Source organism: Macrobrachium rosenbergii, chromosome 41 (genome assembly GCF_040412425.1).
Source record: "Macrobrachium rosenbergii isolate ZJJX-2024 chromosome 41, ASM4041242v1, whole genome shotgun sequence".
NCBI classification, from domain to species: Eukaryota; Metazoa; Arthropoda; class Malacostraca; order Decapoda; family Palaemonidae; genus Macrobrachium; species Macrobrachium rosenbergii.
This window is the reverse complement of record NC_089781.1, coordinates 76,423,838-76,443,837: the sequence shown is the minus strand read 5'-3', so window position 1 is coordinate 76,443,837 and position 20,000 is coordinate 76,423,838. Positions and strand designations below refer to the sequence as shown.

General features: G+C 35.3%; 1 protein-coding gene across 1 annotated transcript in view; it reads right to left on the bottom strand.

The window, feature by feature from the left end:
* LOC136826905 (fibroblast growth factor receptor-like 1) overlaps positions 1–20,000 on the bottom strand; it is a 216,040-nt gene that overhangs the window by 10,075 nt on the left and 185,965 nt on the right. Inside the window, 4 exon segments of the mRNA XM_067084434.1 lie at positions 6,573–6,682; positions 7,127–7,385; positions 10,409–10,524; positions 19,976–20,000. The exon segment at positions 19,976–20,000 is cut by the window's right edge and continues 111 nt beyond it. Coding sequence (XP_066940535.1) covers positions 6,573–6,682; positions 7,127–7,385; positions 10,409–10,524; positions 19,976–20,000 — 510 coding nt within the window.

The window sequence follows — 20,000 nt, the reverse complement described above, 5'->3', positions numbered from 1 at the left end:
TTTTTTATGGGCAGCGATTTAAGTTTGATTTCCAGTTGATGGGCACCGTAAGGTTTAATGACGTTTTAATCCCTCGTGTTAATTTTTCTTTTTATTTCCTGCGAGAATAGCTTCACTTCTAGAAGTAAATCACCACAGACGGGCTGCTCTAGAAGTAAGAGCCCGTGTTAGCTCGGAGGCAAAATCCGTACCTTTTAAGGAAGACATCAAGTGACGACCCACAATGCACTGCCGAAGGACATCAGCATTCACTTCTAACGGGATGGAGGGGGAGTAATCTTTTTCTAATGCCAAAGAAGGACCTTCAGACCTTCCTTACTACCAGGTGAAGGGGTTGGGGTTATTTTGTAACTCTGGCTTAAGGAACCGGAAGGGCGGAAGAAGGACGGGATTTTTTTTGTCAAAAGATGGAGAAATAAAATATAAGAAAAGATGGGAGAGAGAAGTTTGTCGTTCGAAGTAAGAAGGGGGGAGAAAAGGAGATATGGGAGACACTGGGTATGCCTGTTTGAATGACAGGGAGAAAATAAAGAAAAGTTAAATAGAAGAGATAAAAGGTAGGCCTATAGAAGTAAGGAGGGAGAAGGAGGAACGTGATCAAAGTGACTGGAAGGAAAAAAGCAATTTGTGAATAGTTGGCTAATGACGATAAAGGAAAGGTCATTAGAAACAAACGAGAGGCAGAAACTCTCTTGAAGATCGTTGATTGATTAAAGAGAAGAAGGCTCTGAGGAATTAGCAGGTGGAGGATGAGGAGAAGCCAGGAGACAAGTATGAGAAATGAGGAGGACCTAGGGACGAGATTAATGAGCTGATAATAGAAGTGTCCCTACAGATACCCCAAAAGCAGGTTCATTCCCACGGGTCTATCTCGATGACACACACAGCCCTATGATGGATTACACCGGTGGCCTCTAGGCTTAACGGAAGCCCCTACTGGGGAAGTTCTTCTAATCTTTAGTATTAAGGGATAAGAAGTTCGAAAGTGCGGGCGCATAGACACAGACGCACACGCGCGCATACACAAGTACGCACTTACATGTGTGTTACTGAGATATGCATAGATTCGCAGGTGTTATTATGAAGAGTTTCAAGCTAATTCTGCATATCCAAATCACTACAGTATATCCAAATCAGTACAATATTGCCAAATCACTACAGTATACACTTTCAAGGTCTAGACCTTGTACACTTTCACATAACCCTTGAACATCCGTAAGACAGGGCGGGTGCTAGCAATCTCATCCCAAATAGATTGCTTAAAACCTGAAGGTTAGCCCCTTTTAGAGAACTGCTCCCTTTAAAGTAGAAGGCGTAAAAGGCGCACCAATGATACATACATATATATATATATATATATATATATATATATATATATATATATATATATATATATATATATATATATATATATATATCGAAACCTAATCAGAATTTTTATCAGTTAATCGACCAATGAAAACATAATGAGTAATAATGACATTTCTTTAAATTTAGCCACAACACAACAAATTCATGTGAAAGGATTTGTTTTTTTTTGGGTGGCGAATTCGTTGGATCCCAGTATTCCCTGAGTGTGGCCAGTGGAGAAGAGGGTAGTGGGTAAAATTTGGCATGCTAAAATGTTTAAAATGTAAACATCATAAAAGAAAAGAAATGTTATACCAAAAGTTTTTACTTTAAAGCTAATTGAAATGTGACTGTATGTAGAGATATAAAATGTGACTGTATATAGATATAAAATTTGAGCGAAACTGAAATCCCGCCTACGCCCATGGAGAGAATACCATTGTCTGTATAATTTACCTATTCATTTGTTATCAGAGTTCAGGTGTACAATGATCTCTTCATACACACAACCCGCACGTTCGTACGCACCACGTTGCTGCCCATGTTGGTTTTGCAAGTGCGGATATTGCCTGATTTTGTCTATGTGACGAATTTATTTACTGACGAAAATAAGAGAATATCTACGAAAATCTCGAGGAGAATGTTTGATAAGGAGATATGGGATTTTTATCTCCACTTAAAAGACAAACTTTCTAAGTGTTTCTGTTGCATCCTTGGGTCTTTCTCTGTATTGTATTTAGCGTTCTCTCTTTCTCACCGTTGCTTCTTATCTTGTAGTCACCGCTGCATCGACAAGCGATTGCTCTACGCACGTTTGTTTTGACTCAGGTGTCAGAGGAACATTTTCTGCCGAGGAGATAGTTCGAATTTCCCGTCCCACGTCAACTTTGCTTTAATTCCAGGGCAGCAAACATACCATTACTGCCTTGATGAAAATAAAACAATATGACAATGTTTTGTTTGCCATAGTGGTAATGAAAAGAAAACAGATTAATTCTTGCAGCGGGTGCTAGAAAATTATTAAAATGTAACCTAATGGATAATATTGAACTATGTAAGAACTAATAAACATTCAGAGAGAGAGAGAGAGAGAGAGAGAGAGAGAGAGAGAGAGAGAGAGAGAGATCCACAAAAAATTGCAAATCTAATTACTAATTCACGGAAATCCAGTAAATCAGCAACTAAAAATAAATGAAAAAGAGACATTCCAAAATAAAGAACAAGAAAAGCATTAATAAAATGAAAACAAAAAGGAAAAAGTTGAGTGAATATTTGGAGGAAAGAGGAGATGGCATGGAGAGGAAAGACGCAGATTAAGGAGAAGGGGAGGGGGAAGAGAAAGAGAGGAATGGAGTTGAGAGGATATAACAGGAATGAGGGTCGGGTAAATTGAAACAGGAGAATGACAATAAAAATGAGAGAGGGAGAGAGAGAGAGAGAGAGAGAAAAGAGAAAGAGAGATTATGTGTGTGTACGTGCGCGCGCGCGTGTGTGTGTGTGTGTGAAAGAGAGACGTAGAAAGAAAGAGCATGCTGTCTAAAAGGGGAAATGAACAGGAACGGCGTTTAATAAAATGGTGGAGATATGTGGAAAGTTAAAATAACAATAACCCAGATGTGCGGGTGAAAGTACAGGTTAAATGGAATTATGAATATATTATATATATATATATATATATATATATATATATATATATATATATATATATAATGCGTATATGTGTCTGTGTGTATGTATATATCTTGTAGACTGCCTATGTACAATCATATACTTACATTCATAAAACCCAGTATACTTGTGAGTGCCATTTAATTCCGTAAGTTTATTAATTTTCACGAATGTGTTTTTGTACAGATGGATAAAATGCATCTCATAATATTGTTTAAAAAACGCATGAACAACCCAATTGAAAGCCTAGTATCTAAAAAAAAAAACACGAATATTGCAAATATCAGTACACTCAACAAGGAAAAAAACAATATTTAAAAAACCTGCAAAAAGCCGAACCATTCGGAAAGGAAAAAATGGAGACATGCAAGACAGATAAAAAAAATATAAAGAAAAAAAAAGCAGAGTAAAAAAGACATCCAAGATGTATGGAGACAGAGCCAGGACAACAGGTTGACAACTCCGCCAAGATGGATGGAGAGCGATGGGGCCGTTATGTGTGTCACTGAATGGGAGAATCTGGGGATGGGAGATAGCAGGGTGAGGGGGGGCGGGATATGGACTGGGGTGGAGAATGGAGAAGGTAGAAGGATTTGTGTGTTGCCATTGGCGTATCGAGGTGGAAGAGGAGAAAAAATGAATGAATAAAAAGGGGTGAGTGGAGGGTGAGAAGGACTCGTATGGATACAAAGCGAAGATGGAGATGAAAAATTCGTAGTAATAAAAAAAAGTGACGAGCGTGGAGGAATAAAGACAGCTAGAGCAAAATGGCTAAAAACTTGGGTTACATAGAGTAGAAAAGAAATATTTAAAGACAAGATGAGCAGGAAATGAAAAAGAAATAAAAATAGTAATTGATGCATATTGGATAAAACGAGATTATGATGTATGTAATAATCATTAGATGTGCCAAAAAAAAAAAAAAAACCAGGCCTCGAATGGAATGGTCAGGGTGGAAAAGGGAAAACAAGTAATATGCTTCAAGCCAGTTTTCATAAACACTGTTCTTTTAACCAACATTAGCCTCATTTATTTATTTATTCATTTATTTATTTACCTTTATTTTGTTCAGTAGTCTCAACAGGTTCTTCTCAACAACCCCAGGGAGAGAGAGAGAGAGAGAGAGAGAGAGAGAGAGAGAGAGAGAGAGAGAGAGAGAGAGAAATGCCCACATAAATACAATAACTTAATTGATGGCATCGGTATTATCTGCTTAAATGACATCTGTTTTCATTCGTACCCAGATCCCCCATCCTAGTTTACTGTACAGTACATACTGTTCTAAATTTTATTGTGTATTTTGTTCTTCCTCGTAGTAATATACAGCTTTGAAACAACTCTTGTGTAAACCTGAGGAATTCGCCGTGACATGAGTTTGTTGGAGAATGTGCGTTGTCGCGGATAATCTTAACAAGCTACGAAACAGCGATGAACAACGCGTAGCAACGCCAAATGCCCGGCTAGTTTGTTGTCGGGCAGGTGGGAGGTGCTCATTTTAGGGGTCCTATTTAACGGCCGGGCACGTGCGCAGAGGGCAGAAGAGGCTGATCTTTAAAGTACGCCACCTATTCAGTTTACGTGCCATAGTGCCAAGGGGTACCATACGGTGCCACTACTAGCAAGAACTTAAGACTTTGAGCGATTGGTTCGGACGACAAGCAAGGACGCATTCACCGGACTTCCCTAACCAAAAGCTAATGATAAACCTCATGAAGAGGTTAGATTAATATTATTATTATTATTGCAGCTTTCTTGTTTTAACATATTGTATTTTATACAGTGTATGTCTTATGGGCATACCATCTTTGCAAGTGGACATAAAGTGTATAATTATTATTATTAATATACAAACCAACATATTCAAAGAGGTATCAGTCTTCCCTTTAGAGGGTCAGCGTCCACATTCATTTGAGGTTCCATACCATCATACTGACCTGCCTCCTATCAGTTTTTTTTTTCATTCCCTTCAGTTTAAATCAGAGGATTAGTTTTCTGGGCACCTACCAGTGAGGCCGATTCTCATAAGGTTTAAAGGGGCTCTAGTCAGCAGTTTTTCGTTATAGATTAAGCTGGGAGATAAATGGTTACCAGCACGGACTCTTACTCCCAAAGCAACCAGTAGGTATTGCTGTTGATGTATGCATATGGTAAAAGATGTTCTGATTTATGTATATTTATTTAATCGTTACATGTTTGTACTTCTCTGTATTTATTTGATAAATGGTGAATCATTTCTTGATATCTTTGATGTGTATCATTAATCTATATTTCACCCTAAATTGGAAATGCATGCGAAAAACATAAAAACTAATTATACCCGTCAACCTTGGTGCTGCTAAAACGAAGAAAGGCAGAACAATATTGAAAGTATCCAAAAGAATATCATAACGGTGATTGCTTTTATATCTCATCTTCCTTCGGAAAAAGGTAAGATTGTCCAAGAAAGTGAAACACTCATATTATATAGCTGCTTGGCAGAAAATATCATCTTTATTTAACTGACCTGTTCAGGCCCCTTGAAGATCAGCTGCCACTAGTACTGAATAGGTTTTGCTTTATAGAAGAAGAGGAACAAGAAGAAACTATCCGGAGGGCGCGGTGGAGGATTGAAAGGAATGCTTAGGGAGGAAGAGGGAGCGTAGTAACAGTGGGAAAAAAAAAGCCGGTTGGGATATACTCCTTTAGGGGGAAGAACTTCTTTGAAGGAAGGGAGAGAGAGAGAGAGAGAGAGAGAGAGAGAGAGAGAGAGAGAGAGAGAGAGATCAGTAACCGACTAATCTTCAGACAGTAATTCCAGGAACTTGAGGTGCTGTTACAAAGGCAAATAATTCCACCATCCAACTCGACTGAGTTACGAATGGAATACGGATGCACTGGGATGTGAAATTCCATCCCACGTCCCTATTCAGTTGGGTATAGGAGGAAAGGGGGCCCGGGGCTGTGATGGAGAAGGGATGGAACCATAGAAAGAAGATTAAGAAGACTTCAAGACTTCTGAGAGGCTGGGGACGTCAATACTGCCTATAGTACATTGCAGTATATTTTGCATTCCTTAGCATTTTGAGTGTACAATATTGGTAATATATTTTGGATGTGTATACATTTATATACATCACTTAAATGAATGTAAATTTCATTTTGTTATTGGTAAGTTAGTGATACTCTTAGGCGATGTGTGTTTATATGGAAGTCTCTGAACACGGAATTAGCGTAGTTAATCTGTACCACGATTTATTAGAATATCCAAGAAAGACTTGTTTATTTTAGGTGAGGCAACGTTGATGTAAGTTTATTGTATAAATACACTGTCGCTGACAACACAAAAAATCCTTCCTTACAAATAGTTTCACTTACCCAATTTTACCTAGACTTTTGTAGTCGTATTGAATCATTTCCATTCCAAATTCTGTTGCCTGTAATATTAAAAATTCTAGCACCGTCCTAAAGTCTAGACTTGAGAAGAATATTCCCTTCAACAGAAAACGTTCCACATGAAAATATCTTAGTTGTAATTATTCTTATCAGTAACGCGTTTTGATTCATAAGGTACTTACCTGGCACATAATTGCCACGACAACTACAACCAGGATGACGACAGCTGGGATGATTAAGAAGAACCAGTTGATGTTCTTTTCCTTGGGGCCGACGGGAGGGGCGCGTTGGACTGCGGGGAAAAATATGAAGGGGTTAAATTTTATTTGTTTTCGCATGCTTTTTAAGCACTACGATAGATTATCTTTTTTTCATATTTGTTTTGTTTTGCTCATATAAGTTGTGAATACAATATTATCTTGCCTATGGTCCTAAGCTTGTCAGGTATGACTCAACATTACACCATCGGGTCTAATGGAAACTGAATACTGAACCCCATAAACACCTAAACATTACCCTATCGGATCCAATGAGCTTTAAACATTACAGTACCGGATACCATAAAAAACTAAACCTAATAATGCTATCGGATCCCGAGAAAACTCGACCTTTCCACTACTCAATCCCATAAAAACTGAACATTACATTATCGGAACCCATGAAAACAGAACGTTAAGCCACCAGCTCCCATAAAGAGTCTAAACCCATACTTAGAGAATTCCACAAGATCCCTTACCTCCATCTCGCCTGCTCAAGACGGTCAGGTGAGCCTCTCTGTAGTCGTAGCCGAGGTTGTTGGCACCGAGGCAGGCGTAGATGCCCGCGTCCTCTGGCACTGCCCTGACGATCGTCAGTTTGGAGAGGTAGGTGTTGCCGCCCTTCGCCACGACGGGCGCTGCCGTCTCGACCCGACGGTAGTGCTGATTGCCGATCGGTATGGTCTTGTTGGGGATTTTGCCTCCCTCAAAGGACTCCGGGTTGACCTTCTTCAGCCACTAGGGAGACAGGAATTGAAAGTTTATGTCATTAAGGGAAAAGTTAAAGTATTGGGAAAATGTCTGGTGTTGTAAACACACACACACACACACACACACACACACACACACACACACACACACACATATATATATATATATATATATATATATATATATATATATATATATATATATATATATATATGTAGTGTGTTTGTGTATTTGTATGTGTGTTTATATGTGACCCAGTCTGCATGTTCTTACTCAGTTTGATTTTGATGAGTAAAATAAAAAAAAATACCCTAGTCTGATCCAGTACAGTAGAAATGTTTCCCTTATTATGCAGTAAATGGTTTTCTCTTGACTGGGGCCAATACTGGCATTCTAAAAGTGGGAAGTAAGAAAATACAATAACACGGAATTGTTATAAAATGGCCGTGACTCTCGCTTTAGTTTCATTGTGACAAGTAGTATTTATTAAACAATAATGTGCTAGTCTTACCAAGTACTTGGACAATTAAGGTAAAAAATATTCCGGTTTTTCTATTGTAAGTGGTTTTCGTCTTTTGATTAGGTAAGTACTAGCTTTCTAAAAGTAGAAAATTCGGGAAATACTTTTACATGGAATTATTGTAAATTAACTGTGACCAGTAAAATAATTCAGTATAGTTCGACGTCCGTTATATTTTTGTGACCACATAGATGCGTCCCGAGAATCCACGTATGACAGTCCGGTAAATAGAAACGCACATTAGTACTTAAAACCAAACACGCTGGGCATTCTTCAGAATAAAAAGAAAAATGCTTAAAATACCTTAAAGCCTACCACTTTGTCCTTGACAAAACAAGAAATCATCCCCTCGTTAAGTAACAGGCAAGCTACACCCATCTACACCCAGGCCCCCTACCTCTACCCCCCACCTGACGAAGATAAAAAGAGGCTTCAGTCGTCAGGGGAAAAGCTAAGATAACACCTTCTTTTGGGGCCAAAGTCTCGAGGCGTCAATATTATTCCTTGAGGGAGCGCCATTTTGACTCAAAACAAGCGGCCCCCCCCCTCCCCGTCTGCTTCAGTGGCGTTACTGAGGCTAGATCGGTGTAAAAACAACATGGAAGCTTTTGAGACATGCCCGGAACTTGTTAGCGGAGCTGTTTGTCTTCTTAGCTGGAGATGATTGTGGAGATCGTACTGGTATGCTGTCTGTCTATTTATTTCATCAATCATTTCTGTTGTAGATCGTACAAATCCGTGACTTCTTAATATTCATTCCTGGTTGTTGTAATGAATAAAAAGTTGACTAACGTATTTACAACAGAATGATAGTTGTGTCATATAAATATATATATATATATATATATATATATATATATATATATATATATATATATATATATATATATATATATATATATATATATGTGTGTATATACTGTATATGTGTGTGTATACATACATACACACACACACACACACACACACACACATATATATATATATATATATATATATATATATACATATACATATATGAATAATTCTATATAAGCATACACCTTTGTGTTAATGTAAGGACTGAAACGAGATGTTTATCGAAACAGAATCGACCAAACCACTATAGTTAGGGCAGTTTTGTCAACAGTTCGTACAAAATTTTATCTTATTGCCTGATTTCAACATTTTTCTATCACTCGAATGTAAATAACTTGACTCTCATGAAGCTAAATAACGTTGAATGTTTTTAGGTGTTTTATAAGAATAGTGATTTGAGGTGGTCCAAGGGGTGAAGTTCCCCTCGCTCCAGGTAGGGTAACTTCTGCGTCCTTGGTTAATCTAAAATTGCTGAAATTAGGATGTTATCCGTAAACCGTTTGTTTAAAGCATATACGAGTACATGATACATTCACAACTGATAACGAGTGGATGTCCGCATAAACAGTTGACTGGCCTAATGTTACAATGATATTAAAGTAGCCACTTCCTATCCAGTCAAGCTAATTGATATTAGAGACATTCACCTGTGTCCAATCAAGCTAATTGAAAGTAAGAGACACTCACCTATATCCAGTCGAACCGACTGAAAGTAAAGATGCTCACCAGTATCCAGTCAATCTAATTGAAAGTAGACACTCGTATGTATCCAGTCAAGCTAAATGAAAGTATAGACACTCACCTGTAACCATACAAGCTAATAGGAAGTAGACTCCAGTCAAGTTTATTGGAAGTAGAGACAGTCAACTCTACCAGTCAAGCTGATTGAAATCAGAGAGACCTGTATCCAGTCAATCTAACTGGAAGTAGATGGAGGTAGACACACCTGTATCCAATAAAGCTAATTGAAAGTAGAGAGACCTGCAGCCAGTCAAGCTAACTGGAAGTAGATGGAAGTAGAGGCACCTGTATCCAGTAACGCTAATTGAAAGTAGAGCCCAGTCAAGGTAATTGAAAGTACAGCACAGTCAAGCTAATTGAAAATAGAGAAACACCAAATCCAGTTAAGCTAATTGAAAGTAGAGTCCAGTCAGGCTAATTGAAAGTGGAGCCCAGCCAAGCTAATTGGAAGTACAACACTCACCTGTACCAAGTCAAGCTGATTGGAAGTATTGACACTCACCTGTGCCAAGTCAAATTAACTGAAAGTAGAGCCCATTCAAGCTAAATGAAAATGGAGCCCAGTCAAGCTAGTTGGAAGTACAGACACTCACCTGTACCAAATCAGACTAATTGAAAGCAGAGCCCAGTCAAGCTGATGGAAAGTGGAACCCAGTTAAGCTAATTGGAAATACAGACTCTCACCTGTACCAAGTCAGACTAGTTGAAAGTAAAACCCAGTCAAGCTAATTGAAAGTGGAGACCAGTCAAGCTAATTGGAAGTAGAGACACTCACCTGTACCAAGTCAGACTAATTGAAAGTAGAGCCCAGTTATGCTAATGGAAAATGGAGCCCAGTCAGGCTAATGGAAAATGGAGACCAGTCAAGCTAATTGAAAGTACAGACACTCACCTGTGCCAAGTCAAGCTAACTGAAAGCAGAGACCCTCACCTGTACTTCTGGCGTATGCGAGGTGCGGACGGTACACTGCAGTGAGGTACTCTCTCCCTCGAAAACGGTTTGATTGACTGCCTCGCTTATGTCCAGCTCCGGTTCCTTCTTGGGCTCTGTGGATGCAAGATATACAAAGTTCAGGATGTGTTTATGTCCTTTAGCATGATGTGTGACAGACAGTACTCAGCTTGGTCAGTTTGCAGAATTATACCCCCCCTCTCTCTCTCTCTCTCTCTCTCTCTCTCTCTCTCTCTCTCTCTCTCTCTTTCTCTCTCTCTCTCTCTCTCTCTCTCTCTCTCTCTCTCTCTCTCTCTCTCTCTCTCGTACTAGCGTAAGATAACAAAATATACATTTCAATTGCAAAAGCAGATTTCAAAAATTCTACGATGAAGCTTCTCAGTTTCTCAACCTTTTATATTCATGTCTGGGTTTTACAACTTCATTACCTTCATCTTTCTGTAAAGCCAAACAAATTAGGCTATGCTAAAAAAGACATCAGTTCTTGATAACGAAAATCGCTGTTTTATAACTTATATTTTTAGCACTGCTTTGCTGAACATTTTTAATTTTCAGCGGGTCTCTAATTCCGCACGTAATCTATAATGCAAATACTAAAATACACATCAAACATTTTGCGATGAAACAACTTCACAAACTGTTCAGTTTGAATATTAAAAGGGGTATCAATTAACCAATGAAATTCCACGCTTCATTAACATTGAATTTTTAGCTCTAATTGTCAGAGTGTTTTTTTTCACTATTGTTCATTTAATTTTAGCTCTAATTTTCAGAGTATTTTTTTCACTATTGTTCATTTAATTTCAAGTTCTTAGTTGAGACAAACAATATAAACTTAATACTGAGAGTGGCACAATGTTTTTCAAGCTGAGGCAGGAAGTGCATTCGAAACAATGGCACGTCTTGGCACTACATACTTAACCTTGACAAAGCTCCTGCATTCATTACCCAGTTTTCCAGACAAGAGGTTTCCAAGCGCTGTGGCATTTCGTTTTATTTATTAAGCCTAAGTCAGGAAGTTCGAAATAAAATAATAAGCTAGTGTATTTACCTCGCAAAAATGTTTTCGTTCAGTGTTTGAATTCCATCCTTTGTTAATTTAATATGTTCATTATTGAAGATGGTTATGCTTATTGCATGTCATTAATTTATGGTTATTTTCAGTGATAATCTAGAATTGAGAATGGTATGGTACACATTTTCGCTTGAACATTTGTTCAAAATAAAATGGTGATAAATCTGAGATACTATGTATGATTATATTTTTAAAACAGGTGTAACTTACATTGGTTAGAATAGAGGATATTAGATATATCTGTTTTGATGATTACTTTTTCTGTGACGTAAATTTCGTATTAAAGAAAAGATTGTACAGAACTTGGAGTTAGATTTTGTTTTAATATTTGTTTTATTGTACAGTATCTTCTTTCAAATTCGAGACAGTGACGATGGTCATATGTGTATCATAACTTTTGATGTCCTCCGTACATGCTTTTTTGACAAAGTAATGCGTTCTTTTATTCCTATAATATATGTAGTTTAATATTTACACTTCATTAACTTCCTCTTCTCTTACTGCTATTCATCCTTAACCAGCCAAACTACTCTCACCAAACAAATAACTGACGTACAAAATGCATGATCTCTTTAATTTTTTATCAGAAAAATTAAAGACCATAATTTTAAATAAATATAAACGATTCTAAATAATTTTGTATTTTTGACAATACGCGCCAACAGACCTCTCTTTACAAAAATAAAATGGGAGTCATTCCAAATTTTTTTATTATTAGCAATTTCCACTCATAACTTTATCTAAAAAAAATGAAGATGAAACCGACCATGTCTCCCAATACATGCAAATTCGGTCATTGCTGTTAATACCTTCCCGTAAGATCTTCACGATGGGTTCCCGTGAGGTTCGAATTATCATCCATTGTCTTTGCAGGGTGAGTATTAATGCAATACTCGACGTCACTATTAGGTTTGCTTTGGGTTAATAGCTAATCGGAACTTCTAATTTATAGGGCTTGCACGCTGTCTGGCAAATGAACATTAACTTATCATTTGTTTGACTTATTTTGTGAATGATGTATAATGCAGGCGGACCTGCGCCTTTACACGGACATGCGCACACACACAATATATATATATATATATATATATATATATATATATATATATATATATATATATATATATATATATATATATATATATATATATATATATATATATATATATATATATATATATATATATATATATATATATATATATATATATATATATATATATATATATATATATATATATATATATATATATATATATATATATATATATATATATATATATATATATATATATATATATATATATATATATATATATATATATATATATATATATATATATATAATATATATATATATATATATATAATATATATATATATATATATATATATATATATATATATATATAGTATATATATATATATATATATATATATATATATATATATATATATATATATATATATATATATATATATATATATATATATATATATAATATACAATGAAGTGTTTAGGTGGATTGCTGTAATAATGTATTACACGTGTATCCGAATATGGGATCTTTCACACTGGCTTCAGTATATAAACAGATATATATATATATATATTTATATATATATATATATATATATATATATATATATATATATATATATATATATTATATATGGAAAAAAATCAAAACACTATATACGCTAGATACTTCACCAGTGAGCAGGGATACTGGAGTATTCAAAATATATGGTTGCAACGTTTATATAGTGTTTTTATGGACCTTTTTACCTTCATGGTGCGCTGTTATTTTACAGTAAGAGTTATAATATATATATATATATATATATATATATATATATATATATATATATATATATATATATATATATATATATATATATATATATATATATATATATATATATATATATATATATATATATTATATATATATATATATATATATATATATATATATATATATATATATATATATAATATATATATATATATATATATATATATATATTATATATTTGTGTATTTATTTACGGTATAGGTTTCTGATAACAACTAATGGTTTGTTCTGTTCAAAGGCAAAGGCAGGCAAACGGAAATAGCTCTCGATATTGATAAGCTGAGAACAATAAGCCTCCATTTAAACAAGTTGTTCAATTAACGGACACTGTTTACCTGCCTTACCTGCTCTGTCGTCAAACCGTCTTTGATGGAAACGGTTAATTTACTCGACAAAGTTCGAGAGTTTAACCTGCAAAGGTACAGCCCCCGTTGTCCTCGAAATACAAATAATAAGTGGTACAATCTGAAGTTACAGATGTAACGCAACCATAAGCTGTCATTCTGTATTTTATTTCATCGCTTTATTTATTTTCCAGTTCATTCATTCATTATTGTTAATATTTTATTTTATTTTATTATTGTTATTTTATTTTATTGTGAATATTTTTTCTCCTGCTACTGCGTTTTTCGCGTTCGTTCAGAGGGGTCTCCGAAAGACTATAGTTTTTAGATTAATATTTTAGTTTTATTCCCTAAATAGCATTGGTGTATTCTAACATTTTATTAGATTTCTCTAAACATTTTCTCGTTTGCACTCATTTACATAGGTAGTTTTTGCCAATTTTTTCATAACTTTTATTTTTAACGTACTTTCACGAACAAATTTTTCTGTTTTTCTCACATTTCGCTCAAATTCATGCATATTAATTCGTTTCTTTTATTATATGGCGCGCCTTTCTGATATGATTTACCTACTTTCGTTAACATGTCACTCGATTTTCCTAATAGATATACTGATTCCTCTTTTGTTTCTAAGCCATTCAGTTACTCAACTGAACATTTTCACGGTACAGTCAGTATTACCAAACGCTGCTAATTATTGCGGCCTTTACCTTGGTTGCCCTTTGAAGCCGCGGCTTATTATGATTGCTATTTTTCCTGCCATCAAAACATTAATTGAAAGCCATCCGCCGAAAAAAAGGACAAACTTTCTGAGGTGTTAATGTTCAAAGGTATCTGGCGTATGCATAGAACAATAGATGGGTTTTGATGTTGATAAAAAGAGACTCTTTAATGAGGCTAATGCAAATGAGCTTCTCTCTCTCTCTCTCTCTCTCTCTCTCTCTCTCTCTCTCTCTCTCTCTCTCTCTCTCCTCTGTATGAGGTAATCTACGTAAAAGAACTAAATGTAGTAATTGTTTACCTTGAGAGCCAAGTACTTAAGTTCAGGCCCTCGATCAACGGAATATGGAACAGTTTTCAAAATGACAAACATACGAAACACTCATGTATTAAATCTAACAGAAAAAAAAACCTTAAATAAGAAAACATTCTTTTGAGAAATTATGAAAGAAAGACATTACATCCTTAGGAAAACAAATGAACTAAAAGACAGGTACTACTGGCTCAAAATAACTCTTTAAGAAATGAAAGAAGTAGGCTACTACAAGCTTGGAAAAATGGATTTATGAAATACAGAATGCACAGAAATTTCGAGAAAAATTCTTTCTGAGGCAAAGGAACAAAACTGCTGTAATCTGCAAACTGTAAGAAATAGTAGAGGGAAATATTAAAAGCTTGAAAAAATTCTTCAAGAAATGAAGCAACGAAAATTTTTAATAACTTTAAGATATATAAGCCAATAAAATTCTTCAGGAAACAAGAAAAAAAACTGATGTAAACTTGTAAAATCTCTTTCAGAAATAAAGTGAGAAAATATTGCATGTTTGAAATTGATAAATATAAATGAAAATACTGAAATATTGAAAAAAAAAGGCCTCAGGATGTAAAGAATAAAAATGACACAAGAATGATCAAGAAAGTCTTTAATATGTAAAGGGCCAAAAATAACACCCGTTAAAAAGCCTGGTACAATAATGCCAGCGGGTGCTGGAAGCTGCATAATATTACTGAAGAAATAAAGCAGTAAAATCTGTAGCCTAATAAAAAGGGTAAGAATAAAGCAATAGAGTAGTGCAAGCTTAAAGAAACATAAAACTTTTTTTTTTTACTATTTATTTCCCTTAAACTTTAGTGTAATCTGACCAGGAGAGAGAGAGAGAGAGAGAGAGAGAGAGAGAGAGAGAGAGAGAGAGAGAGAGAGAGAGAGAGAGAGAGAGCAATAAAATACTGCGAGCTCGAGAGAAAATAATATAAAGAATATAAAACTAAAATACGGTGAGCTTGAAAATATTCTTTCAAAAATAAAGGAACAAAAGTATTGCCAGCTCGCAATGATGGAGCATGGCATGACGCAACGGTAAAAGTGATAAATTTCCCTCCCCTCGTTTTTTTGACAACAGCAACTTGAAGAGAACAACACCAAATAACAAGAGGAGTCCCTCCCTTCTCCAGTAGCTCCCCAGGGACACCCCTCAGCTAACATCCTCCCCCCTGCACCACCAAGTCCCGTCAAGGGCGCGCAGGTTGGGAGCGAGACGGGACAGACACGCGATCATATTATAAAACGTCTTTTATTATCCCCTAAAGTAAAATTAAAACACATCAGGTTAAGCGTCTGAAAAGACACTCGCGCTGGAGGAGAAAGAAAAAAAAAAGTCGTGAAAAGTTTATAAGCAATTTTCATTTTTTTTTTTTTTTTTTTTTTTTTTTTTTTTTGGAGCCTCTTCCGGAGTCCCATTAAACTCTTAGACGCTGATGAACACAAGCTCTCAGTTCCTCCTGCCTGTGCCAATCAAAGTTCCTGGAGGAGTTGGGGGGCAGGGGTTGGAGGTCTGGCGGTGGACGTAGGGGGACCTGGACGTATGTTTTGGGGACGGCTCCCCTTGGCCACCCTTTGGTAGGGACCCTTTGTTTTCCCTTGATACTTGAATTGCCCCTTTTCTCTTTACGGGATAGTCACTTTGCGAAACCTTCATCAGCCCTCCTGCTCATAATTGAGTTTTATTAATCTTTTACCTTTGTTTGCTGATGGAATTTCTCTTATGTCTGATTAATATTTAAATTCATTGAATGAATACGTATACACTTCTTTACATTTCATTAACGCTTATATTTAATTTTTCTATTAGCCATATTTTTTTGCTTTTGGGTGACTGAGAACTAAAATATAAGATCATTTGATTGCGAGTTTTCATCACACCGGAACTTCCTTGTTTTTAATAAAATAACCAGTGTATTTATATGAAATATATAACATTTTTATAGAAATTTTTTTTAGAGAATTCATAACCAAATAAGGAATAATTACATCAAAATGCAAGAAGGATATTTTTGTTGTTGTTGACTAAGGCTCAATAGTATTTATTGATTTCGACTGGAATCATTCATGAATCGAATTACCGTTGACAGAGGGTATTTCAATGCTTATTATTGCAATTTTGATCCACTTTATCCTGTATTTGCTGGTATGCTTTAATATCATTTTAATACTTATGAAAACTATAACCAGTTCTTATAGCATCTTCTATAGTAACGTTTTTAGTTCGGCTTCTTGTTTTGTGTTTGTGTGTCTGTTTTAGTTTATTTGTATGTTTGTTGGTAGGATTATGTAAAAATTTTATGTGCAGATTAAAAAAAAATCACCGAAAGTGGATCCTTTTTTTTTTTTGTACTACATGTTTTTCTATTTCTTACCAGTTGCCAGGATTATATCATTTTAGACAGCAAGAAAGACGCAAGATCAATGCTAGATGCTCCTTAATCTCTCATTAACGTCTCGTAACTTAGGCTTTTCTTTACAGTATCAACGAAGAGCATAATGGTATTCTGGCAAAATCATGCAGTCAAATGTTGCATAATTCTAATAAAAACAACAAGGATAATGAAGAATTAGTCTAAGGCTGCAGATATGACTGAAAATGGGAAGCTTATAGAATATTTATTGTTTCTTTGCGTGTCCTTGTAAGATAATTTCATTTGCGTTATTATCTTGTTAATTTTGTTGTTATTGTTACAGCACCTGTTACATAATTCGGTTACTTAATTTTACTAATCATCAAACGTAGGAGGTAAAGAAATTACCTACCTCATTTAATACCTATATTTGAGATTTTAAATTGAATTATAATTTTATATTTAAATAACATTTAAATAACATACTTTATATATGTATATATATATATATATATACATATTGTATACATATATACATGTATATGTATGTGTGTATATATATATATATATATATATATATATATATATATATATATATATATATATATATATATATATATATATTTATATATATATATATATATATATATATATATAGTTTTTTTTTTTTTATAGTGTGTGTACATATATTAATGTTAATATATGTATATGTCTAAATATGTATATATTTTAGCTTACTGCTTCAGTTATCTGGGATTCATTTCCACAAGGAGGATGTTATTATTAGCATATATTTTCAGGCGATATTGCATGCTTATAAGAGCGTTGGCGTGCATGTATAATCAAAAGCCTAAAGAAAAAGTACACGAGTATGAACGTCGTTAACCGACGAACAAACGACACTTTAAACCAAATTTGAAGCTGCACTTCTCAAATGACCTCTCTTGCTCCTTCTGCTTAAAAAAAAAATCAAAATAAAAAAAAAAAAACACAGAAAGGTGCCTGTGCCTTAATGTCCCGGATGGAGACCACTTCATTATTCTATCCCCATTGCGAATTAATTCAGCCTGGGCACACGTGCATTTAAGCCCATTTTATGTTCTCTTAACTAAACTCACTCTCTCTCTCTCTCTCTCTCTCTCTCTCTCTCTCTCTCTCTCTCTCTCTCTCTCTCTCGTCAAGGCCTTTTATCCGCCCCTCAATTGCATTGTTTGCGGAAGGTGCATTGGACCCTCAGGTGGCAGATGTTGGGAGCGTCCTAATGATGGGGGAGGGGGATGGGGAAGGGGTGAGGAAAGGGGGCAATATAGGTCAGGAGAGATGATCGGAAATGGTCAAGGGAAGAAAGGGGTGATAGGTGATAGTGATAATTGCAGGGAAGGACTGATAGGCATGAATACGGTAAGGAATGGTTAATTTGCGGTCAGGATTGATGATGACGTATGGAGAAAATTAGGGAATCAGGTGATGATGAGAGGGGAAGGGTCGAATGAAAATGGGGAAGATGAGGAAATGAGATGACGATATAGAAGTCGGATGATGGGGAATGTGGAGGGCTCGTGAGTGACGTCATGTCGAGGAGGAAGGCATGAGGAAGAACGTGGAAGTTGAGAGGATTAGGTGATGATAACGAAGAAGGGATGATGAAGAATAGGGAGATGAAAACAATTAGATGAGTGCAAGAAGATAAAATTGGTAATCAAAGAAAGTCATAGAAATATGAAGATTAGTGAATAGATGAAATGAGGAAGATGAGAGAGAAAAGTTGACAGAGAATGGATAATCTTAATGACTAAGGTGATGATGACGAAAACAGGTTAATTTGGAGCTGGTAGGCGGAGGACGGATGGGGCGATGAAGCTGAAAAATGAGATGAAAAACAGGAAGAGGATTGGCTAATCTCTGTTAGGGGGGCCATAGGATAATAGGGAAGCTAGGGAAAGGTTATGATAATAAGGAAAAAGAGTGTTTAATCAAGGTAAAGGAGGAGGTTGTGGGCTGAAGAAGCTGAAAGATTAAGGGAAGAAAATGGCATATTGCAAACTGGTAAACTAAGATGGCATTTAATAAGAGCAATTGTTTTTTTTGAAGGTGTAGGATAGAGACAGTATGTTCAGACCGAAGCACGGCTGGACAAAAATAAATGTTGATAATCTTTATACTTAATTTCCTTTTCAGATTTTCAAGAAATTTCAGTGAAAATCCTGTCTAAAAATATTAGGAAACAGATAATTTTAATGTTCATTGTACGGCTGTTGTATTTTCTCATAAAAGGTCTTACTGGTTGCAAATTTAATTATTCCTTTGCCTAGGGATTCCGTATATACAGTTGTGATCAACATTTGTTAATTGAGCTTTTCATTAAATATCGTTGTCTCTGATACTGACTGGAGTGGCCTTTATGCAGTCAGTTTTATTTTTGATGAATTAGTTATATCAAAGGAATACAAAAATACCTCTCTCTCTCTCTCTCTCTCTCTCTCTCTCTCTCTCTCTCTCTCTCTCTCTCTCTCTCTCTCTCTCTCTCTCTCTCTCTTCGAGCTTGACGAATATTATCAATAGGTCACATGGTTATATCAGTATAAATGCATCAGTAGTAGCAGTTATTACAGGCGCTGCATTAGGAAAGAGGAAAAAACAAGGAGTAATTATTTTAATTTCAAAGAATGCTGAGATAAAAGGAATAAATATGGACGGAAAAAAACTCTGAACGAAGAGGTAAATATCACTTAAGCAGATTCGCTCTATCTCAGCTCACCACGAAAAATAATTACTCACAGAGTTTGACGGATAAAAAATAAACGTTAAGCTGTATTACTAAAAAATGCAAGAGACCAAAATTAAAAAGCAGAATCACAACAATATCTTGACTCACCAAGAACGTTGATGGAAAAATTGGC